The following is a 19,975-nucleotide window of genomic DNA, read 5'->3' as shown; positions in this document are numbered from 1 at the left end:
GTTATCAGATCAACTGCTATGTAGTGCAATGCTTGTGTTTAAATAACCCTGTTTTACTTAATAATGGTCCCAAAGCACAGGAGCAGTAATGCTGGAAATTTGGAATGCCAAAGAGAGCCCATAAAGTGCTTCCTGTAAGTAAAAAGGTGAATATAGTACCATTAAATATTTTGAGAGAGACCACATCCACACTTCTATTACAGTATATTGTTTATAGCTATTCTATTAGTTATTACTGTTATTAATAATCCTTTACTATGCATAATTTATAAATTAAACTTTAGCATAGGTAGATATGTACAGGAGGAAACACAGTACAAGGATATATAGGGTTCAATATTATCTCTGGTTTTAGGCTTCTACTAGGGTACTTGGAACATACACCCCACGGATAAGGGGGCACTACTGTATTATGTTGAAAACTTTCAGTATTTAGTATGTGGAAATGTTTTCTTTTCCTAAATATGTTCCACAAATCTAGAAGTTGAAAACTTATTTTTTTCATAATAATATGATAGCTATATATGGAATTCCTAATATTTTAAAGGCATTCATTTAAAAAAGATGAGTGAGTTTATTGAAATTGCATCTCAAACTTATAAATGTGCTAGCTAAAATAAAAAGAATGAATAAAAAATTCATACATGATATTTTATTTGGTGAAAACATTAGGATTAACCAAGCACTGGGTACTGAAGGATGATATTAGTTTTATGAATATAGGTTAAAAGTACTTTCCTGCTGTGAAAAAGTGGTAAAAAAATCATTTAAATGACTTATGAAATTCATAAATACATTTATTTACTTTTAATCAAAGTGTACTTAATGAGTGGTTCCACCAAGGGAAACTGTACAGTGCTATAATTCACCAATGTGCTCACCTGGCTTCCTCACTCAGGTGTGCTGCATTAAGTGTTGTCGCCACTGTACATTTACATTTTCCAATGAGACAAAATTATTACCATCAATCTTGTTTTCCAGGAACCACCTCTTATAATTTTTATTTTAGGATGTTTTTATCAAAAAGTACTATAATTTTGTTATTAAATTACTAATCATTTATTTAAAAATCATTTTATTCAATATATTCTTGGCCTGAAATTAAAACATAACTTTTAAATAGAATAAAAAAATTTATGCGTACTTCCATTTACATATGTAGATATATGAATATAAATAGATATGCAGACACATAAATATATAATGGGAGTTAGGTACACTTATATTTGAAAGTATAATTCCCCAATCTACCCCTATAAAAGTTCTACTTTAATGTACAATCCTGTCACAAGCAAAATGCACATTTCCAATGCTAAACTGAAATTATTTGATTTTTTAAAAAAAGTAAAATTGTACAAATGTTAAAAAATTCATCTAATAATGTAAAACAGATTTAGAAACTATAAATAATTCAACTGTAAGCTAACATATATTGCATCAGGCTTGGAAATCTATAATGTTACATATAGACCCTTAAAATCATCACCATCCTGGTAGAATACAATAAATAGAATTATAATTTAATTTCTAATAGCAATGACTTAACAGAGAGGATCTTGCTTTACCTATTGTGTCAGCTTTGCTAAATCTTCGGGTTACAACATTGTTCATGTTTCCATTTTCACAGAGCTTCAATTCTGTGAGATATACTTCTACTTTGCAGTGCTTGACAAACATACCCTGTTCGACCACCTAAAAAACAAAACGAAACAGCATCAGCTACAGTGCACTACAATTTCATTGTCTCTAATAGAATACATTTCTCTAAAGAGGCTATAGGAAAAAAACATAGATCTCCAACAAAAAACAGTAACTAGTAAAATATACCAATATAAGATAAAATATACTGAATATTTGAAAAAGCAAGAAACATTTTTGGGAAATTTAACATTTAACAGAATATGAATACTCATATTAAACACTAATAGTCTAGAAAGGTATTCAACTGACTATGAACATACTTAGGTGCATAATGAATACATGCAGTATTTATGATGAAAAATTCTACTCAAAATATAAATATAGCTCTGATTAAAGACAGAGATATAACATAGCTTTTCATGTTATCAGTTTGATTTTATGCAAAAAAACTTGTAAAATTAAGTTTTATACAATTTAAGTTAGCAATAGTTGTATCACTCTTTACAGTAAAATATTTTAAAATAACTCCAAATTACTGCTACGAAAATATTCATCTATGCCCTGTAACTGATATGTTAGTTTTTCATCCTAAGATGACTTTGTTTGACCTTTAAATGTACACTTAGTAGTTCTATGCAACAAACAAACAAACAAAAAAAAGCTGCTAAGCATGCAAGCAATAAAGCAGAAATACAGAAAATATGCGTATATCAGGGTCACCTTTTTAATAAGTATATTTCCTTTTGATCTTCTAAAGGTTAACTGTAGGATTTCAGTCATGAATACTGCTGCTGAAAATAGTCATCAGCCTGATATGTGATACATTAGACAAATATGGCAAAAGGGAGGCTCCAAATGACTCTTGTACTCACGAGCTTAGCATCAATTACTAAGCAACTTAAAAATTTCTCTTTTACTTATAGGGAAACTGTTTAAGCTCAAAACATTCAAATTTAGTTTATTTAGCACTTAATGTTCAACTCAACACAATTTTTATGTACTTTGTCATAGATATTCTCCTATTTCACTTCAAAACATGTTAACAGCCTGTACCTCTCCTTCTATTAACTTAATTCATTTCACAAACCAATATGTAAATCATTTCTCTTAACTAATATGTAATGTTTTATTTCTTATGCTCATTTATTTTGAAGTTAAGAATGTAGCAAAAGATATTCCTTGTAGCTATATTTAAGTAGATAAACTAGGAATAAAATATTAGCATCAATCAAAAATTTCTCCTCTAAGACTCAATATCTGAGTAGCAATCCTAAAATAATATTATATTAAGATAGCTACTAATCTTTGATAAGTTGCTAAAAACTACAGGCCTCATTTTTATGGGAAAAAATGAAATGAGCAACAACAGGTCAGGTAATGAAATAAAGAAATAGGATAAAATAACAATGTCAAAATCCCACATAATGATTTATATTGAGGTATAGAAAATATTTTTAAATCAATTTCCATAATATTAACAGATATTTTCCTGAAAAATACCTGATGATTTAACTGTCAGAAAGTCATTGTAAACAGTGGAAAAAAAAAACCATCAGGATTTCAAAATCTACACTTTATTGGGATTCAGAATTTTTCCATTTTTTCTTCTCTCTAGCAATATTTTACATTACTAAAACACTCATTATCACTACTTAGAATACTAACATATTTACTATATTAATACTTCTAAAAGTAGTGTATTAAAAAGCTGTTCTTTTAAAGAAAATATCTTTGTCCTTCAACTATTTCCATTTGAAATGGCCATACTATATGAATGACTGAAGCTTGAATACAATGGCACCATAGCACAGAAAATAATCATATTTATGTATTAGTGTTACAGTATTATTTGTTTATATACAACACCTCCTTTGTTTGTTTACATAAAGTCTCCTATGTTCATTAAAAATGTTTGCACTGAAAATAATCATTTAAAATAATGGCTATGAAGACTTACAGAAAGAAACAGGCTTACACAAATAAAAGACAGAGTTACATTTACCTGTATTATAACCATTAAAATAATACATTTGAAATTCAAGACTGAAGGTGAATATTAAAATAGTTATGTTTCAGAATTAGAGGTGACAGTTAAAATGTTTTTTATAAGTGAATTATAATTTATATTCCTATAAGCAAGGAACAAGCACAAGATGAAATAGCTCCCTGTCCAAAATATGATTTAATGGCTATATAAAAATATTTCCATTAATTCAAGGCCTGCATTCCAAGTGCCTATTTGCTTTCTTTTGGAAACAGAAAGGATTTTCTAAAGAAATCTTTACAACAGTTTAACAACACTAGGCCTAATGGACACATTTACTATCTATGAGGAATTAGCTACATTCATTTTTGCAGCCCTTACGATGCATCTATACTTAGTACTAGGCGTAACAGGTGCATTAGACCTAGGCTCTGGAGTCAGAGTGAGAGCACCTAGTGGTAAAGACAGAAAAGCACAGAGGTATAACACAAAGATGAAATAATAGTTTTTAATACATAACAAATCCTACAATATTATTTTCTATCTACAAATATTACAGGATGTGTTTTATTTTTCAAAAACAAGGACTGAAACATAGCTATAATAGCATTATCACAACTAAAATAATTCAATTGAATCTCCTAATATCAATATAGTCAATGTTCAAACTGTCTCTCCTGTCTCATTTTAATATATTGTTTCAATCAGGATCCAAATAAAACCTACACATTACAAATGACAGATAAAGTCATTTAAACAGAGAACTGAATAGTTGACCATCCATCTCTGTATTCTTGCAATTTTTATTAAGGCCACTTCATAGATGGTGAAATATAAGATGATGTGAATGACATCTAGTTACCCCTTTTTTGTGATGGTGGTAGTCATAAATTAATCAGCGCATAGATCAAGGTGGGCAAACTACGACCCACAAACTAAATCTGACTCACCATCTACTTTTTTAAAATAACATTTTACTGGAACACAGCCACACCCATTCATTTACGTATGGTCTATGGCTGGTTTTGCACCCCAAACAGTAGAGCTGAGTAGTTTCCACACAGACTATTTTGGCCCACAAACCTGAAAATATTTACCATCTGTCCCCTTACAGAAAAAAGTCTGGTGACTCCTCTGGCCATTAATTCATTAGGTCTTTTTAAATTTGCTCAGTAACATTTTGTAATTTTCAGTGTATAAAAGCTGTTTTTGTTGGTTTATTCCTAAGTATTTTGATCTGTTATAAACATAACTTCAAAATTCAACTTTATTTGCTGGTGATATCCACCTACCTACTAAACTTAATTCTAACTGTGTATCAGTACAATTTTTAAAAAATTTCAACACATAAAATTATGCCTCCTACACCATTACAATTTTATTTCTTCTTTTTCAACCCTTATTTATTTTAGTTCTTTTCCATGCATTACCATACTGCCTAAAACTTCTAATACAGTTATCCTTGTCTTGTGCCTGATCTGAGAGGGTGAGTTTTGAATATTTTTATCAATAAGTGTATCTGCACAGTTTCTACTCCTAGTCTTTCATTTCTAAGAGTTTAAAAAAATCATGTATGAATACCGAATTTTATCAAATGTTTTTCTGCACCTATTAAGATTATTTTTCTTCTTTATTCAGCTGCTACCAAAATTATAAGTAATTTTCAAAGTTAAATCAAAATTGCATTTGAGCCGTGACCACTGTGGCTCAGTGGGTTGGACATTCTGAAAAATGAAAGGTTCAAGGTTGGATTCCTGGTCTGGCACAGGCCTGGGTTGTGGGGCCATCCCTTATTGGGAAGCATGCAGGAGACGACCAATTCATGTTTGTCTTACACATCGATGTTTTGCTCCCTCCCTTCCCCTTGCTCTAAAAATAAATAATTAAAATAAATAAATAGCATCAGAATAAATGCAGTTTAGCCATTTATTGCCCCTTTTTACTCATTGTTTGATCTGGCTTGCTAAATTGTGTTTTGAAATTAAGCATCTATGTTCATGAATAAAACTAGCCTGTAATTTTTATTGTAATGCCCTTTATGCTAGCAAGCACGTTTAATGCATGTTTATGCTAGCCACAAAATAATTGGGAAGCTTTCTATTTTCTGAAAGAGAATAGGATCAGTATGCTTCTTCCTTAAATATCTGGTAGAATATACTAATGAAACATTCTGGACCTGCATTTTTCTTGGTGGGAAGATTTTTATTTAGTAATTTTATTTCTTTAATCACTAAGTGCCATTCAGTTTTGTATTTCTCACTGTTTCAACATTAAGTTGTATTTTTGTAGGAATTTGTCCATTTCTGCTAAAATTTCAAATTATTGCATAAAGTTGTTCAAAACATAATCTTTTAAAAAATCTTTAGGCTCTGCTATGATGTCCCCTTTTCATGACTAATATAGGTTATCTGTGCCTATTCTTTTTATTTTTGATCAGGCTTGATAGGAGTCATCTTTATTTTATTGGTCTCATTTCACTATTTTTATCATGAGTAAATTTTGTTAGTGTATTTTTTTCCAACTTCATTAGTGTCTACTATACATTATTCTTTCTTGATTGGGTTTAATTTCCTTTTCTTTACTTCTTGATATTCAGACTTTCTTCTTTTCTAATATATGCATTTAAGCTATATAAAGTTCCTTCTAAGAATGGCTTTAATCACCTTCTATGTTGTATTGTTATCCTTTTTCAGTTGAAAATATTAGACAATTTTAGAATAAAGAAGAAATTTGTCTTCTGCACTAAGAGCTATGCAGTCATTAGGTCATGAGAGTTAATCACGTTGTTCATATCGGCTTCCAAGCTCACTCATGTGGTTGCTGGCAGATCTCAGTTCCTCTCCAGTTGTTGTCAGAGACTTCACTTTCTCATCATGTGGCTCTACAGGCTGCCTGCATGGCATACGATTGTTTCACTCAGAGTGACTGACCCAACAGACAGTAAAACAGAATTCCTGAAGTTAGAACTACCCACATAAACTAATCTCAGAACTGACATACTATCACTTCTGCTCTATTTCACTAGTCACACAGACCAACTGTGGCCCAATGTGGGAGGCTACAATACAGTGTGAATACCATGTGGTGGTGATCACTGGAGAGTATCTTTGCAGCTGGCTACCAGTCTATCCTCATTCCATCATAATACCAACTCCAAGTTCAGAAACTTGGAATTATCTATATCTAATCCAGCTGCAGACAAAGATCCTTGGAGATAGTTCCTTAAGCATCTTGAGTACAGTTCCCCTTAATCTATAGGCATGTGGACTAAGTTATAAGTTTTCTGTCTTACACATACCCTGAATAAAATGATGGGACATGCAGAAGATATCTTTTATACATTCCTGTAAAAAGGGGGGAAAAGAGGAGGTACATATGAGTCAATGGCCTATAGCAATTCTGAAACCCACCTGGGCAAATACTGAAAAGATCCTTTAATAGGACTGACTTCATAACACTAGGTTCTGCTTTCTAGGTCATGTCTTTTTCATAAAAAGCTAATACATATTTGCAGTTGAGTACATTCTTTGTCTGATTTCTGTTTGTATAAGTATGGGAGGTCAAAAGCTGCTTTCATTTTACACTGTCTCTGCAGTTCAAGAGGACAGTGTTTCTTGAAAACATTGTAGGTTTCCAGTGGCTCTCATTGGAGTTCATTCCATTAGACAAAAGTCATACACATAGAAGTCCTCTCTACCTGGAGTTTACACTGAAGAGCACAAAGCCTTTAAGCTTCTTACGAGCCTTATTGTTCCTAGAAGCCTGAATGTTGAGCCATGGGTGAAATATACTCTAAAATTCTGTTTTTTCTTCTATCAATCATGCAGCCTAGTTTATTCGATAAATAAAATGCAAGATGGGAGAAAAGGTGGGAAGGAAGCTGTAGATTAAAACAGTCTTAAAATTAGGCATTTGTATATATTTGCCAACACTAAGGGCCTTCGTTACTAGCAATTTTTTAAAATTAAATTTATTGGGGTGACACTAATACTACTATGTAAGTTTCAAGTGTACAATTCTGTAATACCTAATCTGTAACTGCACTGTGTGCTCACCATCCATAGTTTACTCTTCCTCTATCACCATATAATTTACCCCCTTCTCCCCTTTTCTCTCCCCCACCCCGCTTCCCCTCTGGTAACCTTCATATTGTTGTATGTGCCCATAAATTTGTTTTGTTCATTTGTTGCTTTCTTCTGTAAAAAAAATAAGTGATATAAAGATTTATTCAAGGGTCTTACAAACTGAGTAAACAGCTAGACAAAAACCCAGAAGGGTTCTGAAGAAGAAAGTTAAGAGTTCTTATAGTAAAAAGTACATTCTAAAGAAATTATCATTCTTGCATTCTTAGCTCTAAGGTTTGTCCAGGATGATTATCAAGCCAGATATCTGGAGGTCTGATCGTGTCCAGTGGTCTGGATAATAGATGCTAGAGGGCTGTCAGATGGCTTGGATACCCGAGTCCTTCTGAGGGTAATCAGAAGTTTATTTGAAGGTTAGTTTATGTCCAGATGTACATCTAAGTATTGATGCAGGATAGCTGTGTGCACTGTGACAAATCACTTCACCTTTGTGAGCCACAGTTGTCCCATCCAATGACATGCTCAAAGGTGACCAGAGCAGGCCTTAACTGGAGAGCTCAGGTGAGGTGTTGTCTCTTGCTCAGTTTTAGATCTCATATATGAGTGAAATCATGTGTCTTGTCCTTTTCTTTCTGACTTATTTTGCTTAACATGATAGTCTCAAGATCCAACCATGTTGTCACAAATGGCAGTATTTCATCCTTTTGTATGGCTGAGTAGTATTCCATTGAATATCTGTACCACCACTTCTTTATCTAATCACCTATCAAAAGACTTAAGTTGTTTCCATGTCTTGGCTACTGTGAATAATGCCGCAATGAACAGAGAGGGGTACATATATCTTTATGAATATGTTTTCAAATATTTTAGGTAGCTACCCAGAAATGGAATTGCTGGGTCATTTGGTAATTCTATTGTTAATAGTTTGAGGAATCTTCATACTGTTTCCATAGTGGCTATATCAGTTTATATTCCCACCAGCAGTGTGTGAGGATCCCTTTTTCTCTATATTCTCCTTAACTCTTGTTATTTCTTGTCTTATTGATAATAGCCATTCTAACAGGTGTGAGATAATATCACACCTTTTAAAAAATTTTTATTTACTTACTTTTAGAGAGCAGGGAAGGAAGGGGGAAAGAGAGGGAGAAAAACAGCCATGTGTTAGAGATACATCAATCGGTTGCCTCTAGCACACCCCCAACCAGGGACATGGTCCACAACCTAGGCATGTACCCTGGCCAGGAATCAAACCAGCCACCTTTTGGTTAGCAGGCTGATGCTCAATTCACTGAGCCATTCCAGCCAGTTCCACACTATGGTTTTCATTTGCACTTCCCTTTTAGCTAGTGAAGTTTAGCATCTTTTCAACTTCACTAGATAAAGGGGAAAGGTCTTTTGTTTGAATAGAGTTGTGAGGCACCATCACCAACTTTTCCGAGTCTTGTTTTTCTAAGATTTTATTAATTTGTTTTTAGAGAGAGGGTAAGGGAGGGAGAACAAAGGAAGAGAAACATCAATGTTTCTCTCTCGCGCACACCCACTGGGGACCTGGCCTGCAGCCCAGGCATGTGCCCTGACTGGAAATCGAATCCGTGACCCTTTCATTTGCAGGCCAGCACTAAATCCACTGAGCCACACCAGCCAGGGCTGACTTTTCTGAGGTGTTAACAATGAGTTTTATAATGCTTCAACTTTAGACCATACTTTCCTGAAAGTGACTTGAGTTTGATCTTTGCTCAGAGAACTTCTTAGTTTTAGCAGTCTAGTCTGTCTTCTGGAGAGGCTAGAAATCTTCAAAACTAGGAAGTCTTTGTTCCTTTTTATTTACAGTCCTTTCTTTAGCTTCTCTCTCTTTCCTGACATCTGAGTATAGCAGTAGAAGAGGAAACCAGGCAGTACTTCCAACATTTTGGCAAACTGTTCAATTCATTAGATATATTTTTTTACCTTTCAATTTACTACAATTATCATGTGGCTAAACTTTCTGCCACCTTATAACAGAGACCACTTTCTTCTAGGTTTTAATAAGACTTGTCTCACTTTCTTTTAAGTCTTCATGGGCACCTTCCTCCAATTCTGAAATTCTATTACCGATTAATTCAAGGTTCTTTAGGCTTTCATTAATACCCTTGTAAGTTCTAATGGCTTTTATCCACTGCCCAGTTCCAAAACCACCACACTCCAAGTTATATAGGCAGCACACTACTTCTACTTACCAAAATCTGTATTACCTATCTATTCTGCATAATATAAATTATCCCCAAACTTAGTAGCTTCACAAAGCATACATGTCACATAGTTTTTAAGGTCAAGAATCTGGAGCAGTTTAGTTGGGTTGTTCTGGCTTCGGGTTTCTCATGAGATTATTGTCAAGCTGTGTGTGGGCTGCGGCTTCAATTATTTGGAAGCTCGAATTAGATAGGAGGACTCACTTCCAAGGTCATTCATGATTGTTGGTAGGCCTCTGTTGCCTTCTTGTCCAGTGATTTCATTTCCTTACCATATGAGGCCCTCCACAGGCTGAGTATGCAGATGAATTTTCCATATTGAGAAATGAGAGAGAGCATGAGGTTGTAAGCCGAGGTATCTTTTATAATCTTTTCTTTTTAAATAAGGTATAATTGACATAAAATATTGTTAGTTTCAAGTGTACAACATAGATTTGATATTTGTATATACTGCAAAGTGATCATCACAGTAATTCTAGTTAACATCTGTCACCATGCAGTTACAGAATTTTTTCTTGTGATGAGAACTTTGAAGATCTACTCTCTCAAGAACTTTCAAATAAGAAATACAGTATTTTAAACTACAGTTACCATACTATATACTACTATATCCCCATGACTTTTTTATAACTAGAAGTCTGTTTCTTTTTATCCCCTTCATTCTACAAATCTACTCCTGACAGTGATATGCCATAACATCCTGCTACATGTTACTGGCTACACAGACCAATATGATACCAAGACCTTGGTACAGTGTTAAAGGGAACTACCCAAGGGATGTGGATATGAGGAAGACAGGAGGCGAAGATCACTAGGGGTCATATTGGAAACTTCTACATTAGCTTATATGCTAAGGTTATGTACTTAAACTTTATATATATTTTCATCCCTGTAAGAAATTACTATTTTCTTTTCTTTTTTTTTCATTTTTTATTTAGTTATTTTTCAAGTACAGTTTTTTGTCTATTTCTCCCATCCAAGCCCACCCCCCTGTCCCGTGCTCCTCCCTCCCCCTCCCCCACCCGCTAGCCCTCCTACTGAAGGAGGGTGTGTCCCTCTCATTTGTTCCCCCAAATCCCTCCCTCCTTCCCCCTTAAATTTCCTTCCCTCTCCCCTCTGGTCACTGTCCACTTGTTCTCTATTTCAGTGTCTTTGTTTTTTTTGTTTTTTTAAGATTTTATTTATTTATCTTTAGAGGGGAAGGGAAGGAGAGAGAGGGAGAGAAACATCAATGTATGGTTGCCTTTTGTGCATCCCCTGCTTGGAATTGGCCTGAAGGAAACCAGCTTGCAACCCAGGTATGTGCCCTGACTGGGAATCGAACCGTGATTGTCTGGCTCGCAGGCCCGCGCTCAATCCACTGAGCTACAACAGCCAGGGCAGTGTCTTTGTTTTTATTCTGCTTGCTTGTTCGTTTTGTTGTTTAGCTTCCTGTTAAAGGTGAGATCATATGGTATTTGTCTTTCAACACCTGGCCTATCTCACTCAGCATAAAGAAATTACTATTTTAAAAAGGCTGCCTTAAGATTTGTTCACAATATTTACTTTTATCAGTCTACATTCTTCCTGTGTCTCCAAACTTCCATATAAAGTAGTTTTCCTTCCATTCTGTAGACTTGTTTTGTATTTCCTTAATTCAGGTCTCCTGGTAACAAATTCTATCAATTTGTCTATTTAAAAATGGCTTTTTCTAAAGGATCTTTTCTTTAGTCATAGAATTCTAGGTTACCAGTTATTTTTTTCTCAGTGTGTTGAAAATTTTCTGCTTTCATCTCTCTTGAGAAATCATTTCTTTGCCATATCCTTACTTTGAAGGTAATATTCAATATATCTTTTTTTAAAGATTTTATTTATTTATCTTTAGAGGGGAAGGGAAGGAGAGAGGGAGAGAGGGGGAGGGGGGAGAGAGAGAGAGAGAGAGAAATATCAATGTATGGTTGCCTCTTGTGCGTCCCCTACTGAGGACCTGGCCTGCAACCCAGGCATGTGCCCTGACTGGGAATCGAACTGCTATACTCTGGTTCGCAGGCCCGTGCTCAATCCACTAAGCTACACCAGGCAGGGCTCAATATATCTTTTTGCTGACTACTACAGAAATTCTTTTTCTCCTCATTAAATTTATTGGGTGACACTGGTTAATAAGATTATATAGGTTTCAGGTGCACAATCCTGCAACATGTCATCTGTACACTGTACTGTGTGTTCATCACTCCAAGTCAAGTAAGTCTCCTGTCCATCACCTTTAATCTGCCCCTCCCCTCCTCCACCTCTTCCCCTCCTCCCAGCAATCACCACACCATTGTCCATGTCCATGAGTTTTTTCACTTTTCTTTCTTTTTTGGTCAATCTCTCCACTTCTTGCAATCCAGCCACCTTCCTGACAGAAATATCTTATTTACCTTTGCTGGCTATGGCTATGTTTATATTTACTGGCTGTGGTTTTATTTATATTTTTTCAGCTTGGAATTCACAGAATTTAAGTCCTTAGCATGATAACTTTCATTTGTTTGGAAAAATTCTCAGCTATCATTACTTTCAGGACTATTTCTACCCTATTCTTTACTCTCTTTCTAAGAGTTCACTTATATGTATGTTAAACTTATTCACTGTATTCCCCGTGCCTTTGTCTTTTAAAATATTTTCTATTCTTTAGTCTAAGGTTTAGTCTGTATATTTTACACTGGTATTATCATTTAATTTACAAATTCTGTCTTTGGTTCTGTTTAATTTAGTATTCTACCTAAATGTTGTCTTTAATTCTTAATTTTTTCACACCATTCAGTTTCAGAATTATATATGGTTCCTAACAGTTCTGTCCTTCTTTTCAACTCTTTTATATTTTTGAGTGCAATATACACAGCATTTTAAAGTCTCTGTCTGATAACTCCATTATCTGGAATCTTATGGGTCTGTTTCTGTTGTCTACAGTTTTTCTTGAATTTTAATTTCATTTTATTTCCTGCTCATTTGTCTGTTTTTTTAATTGACTGTATGACATTGGAAATGAAACATTTTAGAGATCACTTGAAGCCCAAGATGATGATTAACTTGTTTCTACATAACAGCAAGGGGTATTACCAACCCTAGATTCTAAGTAGAGACTAGTAAAAGTCAAAGTTGGGCTTTGGACCCAGTCTGAAAGCCAGTCTATTCTTTAACTAGTTCCACTAGCATCACAGTCATGCGGGGCATACTGCAAACGGAAATTCCCAGAATTATTGGTTTAATTTTGGAGGAAGACACATTTTAATAAAAACTCCAGCTAATTTTACGCACACTAAAGTTTGAAAATTACTTAACAGGTTGAGTAAATTTCACCTACTTAAAAAAAAATAAATGTATGATCTCCTAGCAGACTTGTCAGATACTTTTCTTTCTACCTGTGTGAAGCTTTCATGATTCTTTTTCTTTTTTTTGCTTAACTTTGCTTATCAGACACAGACCTCAAGAAATGCTAATAAAACCCGTTTGAAAACATAATGCCAATGAAGTTGTGGTTGACTTAGTTACCATTAATAATAATGATTTGTACTATAGTATGCTACATTTATTTAGAAAAAAATGTATCATTCAGGTTAAAAGTAATGCAGTTTAAAACATCTGAAGAAGATACTTCAGACACAGATTTTCCTTTACCCCAGTAGTGAAGTTCTTCTAGACAGTTTTATAGCTAATTAGTTTATCCTTCAGATGTTCAAACACTCAGTTTTCCAGCAATATAGATAAAACTATAGACCTTTCTATACATATAAGGCTAGCACTCCTAAAAGAGAGGAATCCTAATTTTGAAATGACTACAAGGCTGAATAAAATTAAGAAAGTAAACTAAATCAAAGGCATATTCTACTTATAAAACAACATTTGATCCTAACCTAAAGCATAGATGTACAAATACAAATAGTTACTATAGCAATTTTTGGTCTACCAGAAGTTTATACCTATATGTTACATAATTCATCTTTTTTATTGTTTCCATGTAGGGGGAAAAAACCCAAATAACTATGTTCAGAGATTCTGGTTCTCCCTCCAACTTTTCTCTTCACTCCCCTCCTCACCCAAATACATTATCAAACACTTGTGTAATGCTGGCAGATCTACTTTAAACATTTGGTATTCTTTTACTATTGCAATACCCTCACTTTCATAAATGACTTTTTAGCTCCAAAAAGTAAAGAAAATCATTCCTTTTAAAATCTTCTAGACTATAATTGTAAAGCTTTAAAATACAGAATGACAAAGATATATGTATTTTCAAGTTTAAAAAAATTATGCTGCAATATTCTTCTTCAAGTTTTAGTTTCTTATTTGCTAATTGTTTAATCAAAAAAGCAGTGCTGCCCTGGCCACTATGGCTCAGTTGGTTGGAACCTTGTCCTATATACCAAAAGGTTGGGGGTTAGACTCCAGGTTAGGGTGCGTACCTAGGTTGCTGGTTTGATCCTTGGTAGGAACAAGTAAGTATGAGAAGCAATCAATCAATGTTTCTATCTTACATCAATGTTGCTCACTTTCTCCCCCTTCATAAAATCAATTTATATATATATTTTAAAAAGTAGTGCTGAACAGTGGTTAAGAAATTAGGCTGCCTTAATTTATAAACTTATATGACTTTCTTAAAGGCCCTGAATCTACTTTCCTCATCTATAAAATGGAGATAATAATACTAACCACATAGGATTTTCTGTGAGAATTACTCTAATTAATAATGCATACAGCGGTCCCCTATTATCAAAGGGGGAAACATTCCAGGACCCCCCCCATGGATGCCTAAAACCACTAATAGTACTGAACTGATACACAGTACGGTTTTTTCCTATACATATGTACATGCCTATGATAAAGTTTATTTATAAACTAGGCACAATAAGAGATTAACAATAACCACTATAAAATACAACACAGAACAATACACTGAAATAGACATGTGAATGTGGTCTCTCTCTCTCTTAACCAATAGAATGACTGAAAAGGCTACTAAGTGAGTAACAGGTAGGCAGCAAATATAGCATGGTGATGCTGTACAAAGGGATGATTCACATCCCAGGCAGAATGGAGTGAGATAATGTAAGATTTCAACATGCTATGTAGAATGGTATGCAACTTAAAACTTATGAATTGTTTAATTCTGAAATTCTTCCATTTAATATTTTTCAAAGATTTTGTTTATTTGTTTTTAGATAGAGTGGAAGGGAGGGAGAAAGAGAGGGAGAGAGAAATCAATGTGTGGTTGCCTCTCACACACTCTCACTGGGGACCTGGCCTGCAACCCAGGCATGTGCCCTGACTGGGAATTGAACCGGCAACCATTTAGACCAAAGGCCAGTGCTCAATACACTGTGCCACACCAGCCAGGGCCCCTTTAATATTTTTGGATCTTGACTGACTGCAGATAACTGAAACCACATGAAGTAAAATCGTGAATAAGGAGGGACTACTTTTATATGCTTATAATAGTGGATGGTAAATAGTAATCCCTCTATATATGTTAGCTATTACACAGTGTACGGTAACATTTTGATAATCTTTATCTCAAATATAATTGGCAATGCTTCAAAATTCATTGAATTAACAATCAAATGTGAATTATTAAACACATTTTAATCAGTTGTTTTTAATATGTACCTTTCTTGCTATTGGTTCCTGACCTTCCATCAATGTGTACCAGCTGACAAGTTTATTCCAGCCCTCAGTTGGCAATAGTATGTAATCCAATTCATCAATAAGATGCTCCTTAAGTGACTGGGCATCACCATCTACAGAAGAAAAAACAAATTCAATATATGAAAAGAAACAATGGTACATCCAAATACTCTGGTTATATACGTCACAAATTACTTAAATCATAAATACTAATTTAAATATTTAAATAAATTTTGAAGAAAGCACTGAAAAGATTCATATCTAACTCTATATATTCCAAAATAAACTGTTGCTTTAAAAAATTACAGAGGTTAGCATTAGTCAAGCGAAAGAATTTAAAAACAATTTTTCTTGTATTAGGCTCTTAAAAATATAATAAAGTGTAACTGTTACGCAAGAAACCTTGAAAAAGAGTGTTTCCCAAATATTTTAAGTATCAGAGAACCCTGACATGGTAAGAGTGGTCATTCCAGCATTAGCAGATGAAGAAAGCTCAAAACAAGTCAATGTCCTATCATACTGACTCCAAAGCATATGGAGCTGGAAACCATGATGGAAATCACAAAAGGACATCTTGTGAACCAACGTATTATTCCAGAAGGCCCATAATCTAGACTTGTCCACAGAGCTAAAGTGGAAGTAGTTTTTCAGATGTGGTTCTAATTCTATGATCCACTTTCAAAATGCTGTTTAAACTAAAAATTTTAATACAGGCCAGGAAAGAGATCTTGAATTATACTATATCACAGTCATAATCTAAAATTCACTTATTATAATCTATTTGTTTACTTCAATTTCAAAAGTACATACACAGAAGTAGCTTATTAAGTTACATAAAACACAAAAGAGGTTTTCTCATTCTGAGACAGTCTTAAATTATCCAACATGGTAAAACAAATTATTTTTGGTAGTATTTCAATAATAAGACCATACTATACTTATTAGACATAAAAATATAAAATAAGGAAGAAAAATGCTGAAAGAATTAAGAGAAAGTTATTTATTCTATCCATGATTAATCTGTGGTCACAGACTCATGCTATACTTTGAGAAAATAGGTTTGTTTCATCTATAGCAGAAATGGGAAATCTCTGAATTTTATTATATGCACTTCAACAATGGATGCAAATGAAGCATTAAATTTTAAGCTCATGGGACTTCTGGCCAAGATGGATGCGTAGAGAAAGACACTGTGCCTCTTCCACAGTGGACCAAAGGAAGAACAACAACGATTTAAAAACAAAAAACAACCAGAACTGACAGAAAATCTAACTGTATGGAAGTCCAACAACCAAGGAGTTAGAGAAGAAACATTCATCCAGACTCGTATGAGGGGCAGAGATGGGCATCCAGGCAGGGAGGACTCACTGCAAGGTGGTGGCTGGAGGACCCAGTGAGGTGGAAGATTATGAAGTGGTGGTCCCACATTTGAGTGCAGATAAACCGAGAGGAACAACTGGAGAGCAAGGCAGACCACACAACCAAGGGTTCTAGACGGGGAAATAAAGTCTCAAACCTCTGACTGAAAATATCGATGGAAATTGAGGTAGCAGAAGAAACTCCCAGCCTCACAGAAGAGTTTGTTGGAGAGACCCACAGAGTCTCAGGATGTACACAAACCCACCCACCCAGGAATCAGCACCTGAAGGGCCCAATTTGATTGTGGGTAGCAGGTGAAGTGACTGAAATCCAGCAGAGAGCACCACTGTTTCCTCTCAGATCCCTTCCCCATATACAGTGTCACAGCTCAGCCACATGGGTTGCCTCATCCTGGTAAACACCTAAGGCTCTGCCCCTTATATGTAACAGACATGCCGAGACCAAAAAAAAAATGGCTCAAATGAAAAAACAGATCAAAGTTCCAAAACAAACACAACTAAGCAATGATGAGATAGCCAACCTATCAGATGCATAGTTCAAAATACTGGTAATCAGGTTGCTCACAGAATTGGTTGAATTTGGTTGCAAATTAGATGAACAAATGAAGTCTAAGCTAGGTGAAATAAAGAAAAAATGTACAGGGAACCAACAGTGATGGGAAGGAAACTGGGACTCAAATCAACAGTGAGTACCAGAAGGAAGAAAGAAACATTCGACCAGAAAAGAATGAAGAAACAAGAATTCAAAAAAATGAGGAAAGGCTTAGGAACCTCCAGGACATCTTTAAATGTTCCAACATCTGAATTATAGGGGTACCAGAAGGGGAAGAGGAACAGCCATGAGTGAAAAACTTATTTGAACAAATAATAAAAGAGAATTTCCCCAATCTGGCATAGGAAAGACTTCCAGGAAGTGCAGGAAGCTCAGAGAGTCCCAAAGTAGCTGGGTCCTAGGAGGAACACACCAAGGCACATTATAATGACATTACCCAAGATTAAGGATAAGGAGAGAATCTTAAAAACAGCGAGAGAAAGGAGATAGTTATCTACAAAGCAGTTCCCATCAGGTTGTAAGCCGATTTCTCAAAAGAGAGCTTACAGGCAAGAAGGGGCTGAAAAGAAGTATTCCAAGTCATGGTAGGCAAGGATCTACAGCCAAGATTAATCTATCCAGCAAAGCTTTCACTTGGAGTGGAAGGGCAGATAAAGTGCTTCTCAGATAAGGTCAAGTTAAAGGAGTTCACCATCACTAAGCCCTTATTATATGAAATGGTAAAGGGATTTATTCAAGAAAAATAAGATAAAAAATATGAACAGTAAAATGACAACAAACTCAGTTAAAAACTGGACCTAAAACAAAAACAAAAACTAAGCAAACAGCTAGAACAGGAACAGATTCTCACAGAAATGGAGATGACATGAAGGGTTATTAACAGGGAATTGGGGGGGGGAGAACAGAGAATAAGTAGCATAAATGGTAGTTAGAAAATAGAAAGGAAATGTAGAAGCCAAAGAACTTATATGTATGATCCATGGACATGAACTAAAGGGGAGGATTGTGGGTGGGAAGGGGTGTGCAGGGCAGAGGGGAATAAAGGGGAGAAAATGGGACAAATGTAATAGAATAACCAATAAAAATATATTTAATAATATTTTTAAGCTCAGTTTTTAAAAATCTTAGTTGTAATTTTTAAATTCTGGATGAAAACATAATTTGCAACATATTCGTAGGATGTTCTGAAGGTGGAAGAAACTTAAATATTCTAAACCCCTGTATGGATAAATGTACTATGAGACATGATACAACAGATAACCATGTTATCCCAGTCAATCCTCAGAACAATCCTATAAAATAGGTATCTCCATTTTAGATTAGAAAAATATATTCAGGGAAATTGAATAATTTGCCCAAGATTATACATACAGAAAATTGCAGGTACAGAAAAATATGTTATTACAGAAAATAAAGCATTATCTCAATTGATTTTTAAAATACTACTATGAAGTAAATATCTCCACTTTTATTAGTAAACAGATTCATGTACTGATTAACTTGCCCAAGGTTACACAAAAAATTAAACGGAAAATTATGTTTAAATTGAAACACAAATTGTTTTACTCTAACATCCATTTTCTTTTTCTTTTTCTTCTAATTGTTCTTCAAGTACAGTTTTCTGTCTTTTAATCCCATCCCAGCCCAACCCCCAGTGCTCCCCACCTCCCTCCCATTTCCTCCCCCCTTAGTTTTTGTCCATGTGTCCTTTATACTTGTTTCTGTAAACCCTTCTTCCCCTTTTCACCTGAAATTCCCTCCCCTCTCCCCCTCTGGTCACTGTCAGCCTGTTCTCTATTTTGGTGTCTTTGGTTATATTTCGCTTGCTTGTTTGTTTTGTCGTTTAAGGTCCTGTTAAAGGTGAGATCATATAGTATTTGTCTTTCACCACCTGGCTTATTTCACTCAGCATAATGCTTTCCAGTTCCAACCATGCTGTTGCAAAGGGTAGAAGCTCCTTCTTTCTTTCTGCTGCATAGAATTCCACTGTGTAAATGTACCATAGTTTCTGGTACATTTGAGTTGCCCATTCATTTACTGATGGGCAACTAGGTTGCTTCCAGCACTTGGCTATTGTAAATTGTGCTGCTATGAGCATTGGGGTGCATAGGTTCTTTTGGATTGGTGTTTCAGGGTTCTTATCATATAATCCTAGCAGTGGAATTGCTGTGTCAAAAGGCAGATCTACTTTTAGTTTTCTGAAAAAATTCCATACTGTTTTCTATAATGGTTGTACCAGTCTGCAATCCCACCAACAGTGAATTAGGGTCCCCTTTTCGCCACAACCTCTCCAACACTTGTTGTTTGTTGCTTTGTTTATCATGGCCATTCTGACTGGTGTAAAGTGGTATCTCAATGTGGTTTTAATTTGCATCTCTCTGATAGCGATATTGAGCATCTTTTCATGTGACTCTAGATCCTTTGTATGTCTTCCTTGGAGAAGTGTCTGTTCAAGTCCTTTGCCCTCT

The 19,975-nt window shown here is 34.8% G+C and overlaps 1 protein-coding gene across 5 annotated transcripts in view; it reads right to left on the bottom strand.

Moving 5' to 3' along the window:
* Positions 1–19,975, bottom strand: part of USP15 (ubiquitin specific peptidase 15) — a 121,506-nt gene that overhangs the window by 72,019 nt on the left and 29,512 nt on the right. For 4 of the 5 annotated variants that reach the window (XR_005081808.2, XM_053661564.1, XM_037140294.2 and 1 more), the window contains exons 3-4: positions 15,558–15,688; positions 1,566–1,692 (exon numbers count right to left, since the gene is read on the bottom strand). Coding sequence is in view for 4 of the 5 variants with exons in the window: in XM_053661564.1 (XP_053517539.1) it covers positions 1,566–1,692; positions 15,558–15,688 (258 nt within the window). In the remaining variant the exon portion in view is untranslated. Of the gene's footprint in view, positions 1–1,565; positions 1,693–2,361; positions 2,409–15,557; positions 15,689–19,975 lie in introns of those variants that run through there. The other variant, XM_053661563.1, reaches the window with a different exon arrangement.

This window comes from Artibeus jamaicensis, unplaced genomic scaffold, assembly GCF_021234435.1.
Source record: "Artibeus jamaicensis isolate MK-2021 breed Jamaican fruit bat unplaced genomic scaffold, CSHL_Jam_final contig_233, whole genome shotgun sequence".
NCBI lineage: Eukaryota > Metazoa > Chordata > Mammalia > Chiroptera > Phyllostomidae > Artibeus > Artibeus jamaicensis.
This window is presented reverse-complemented; position numbering and strand designations above follow the sequence as displayed.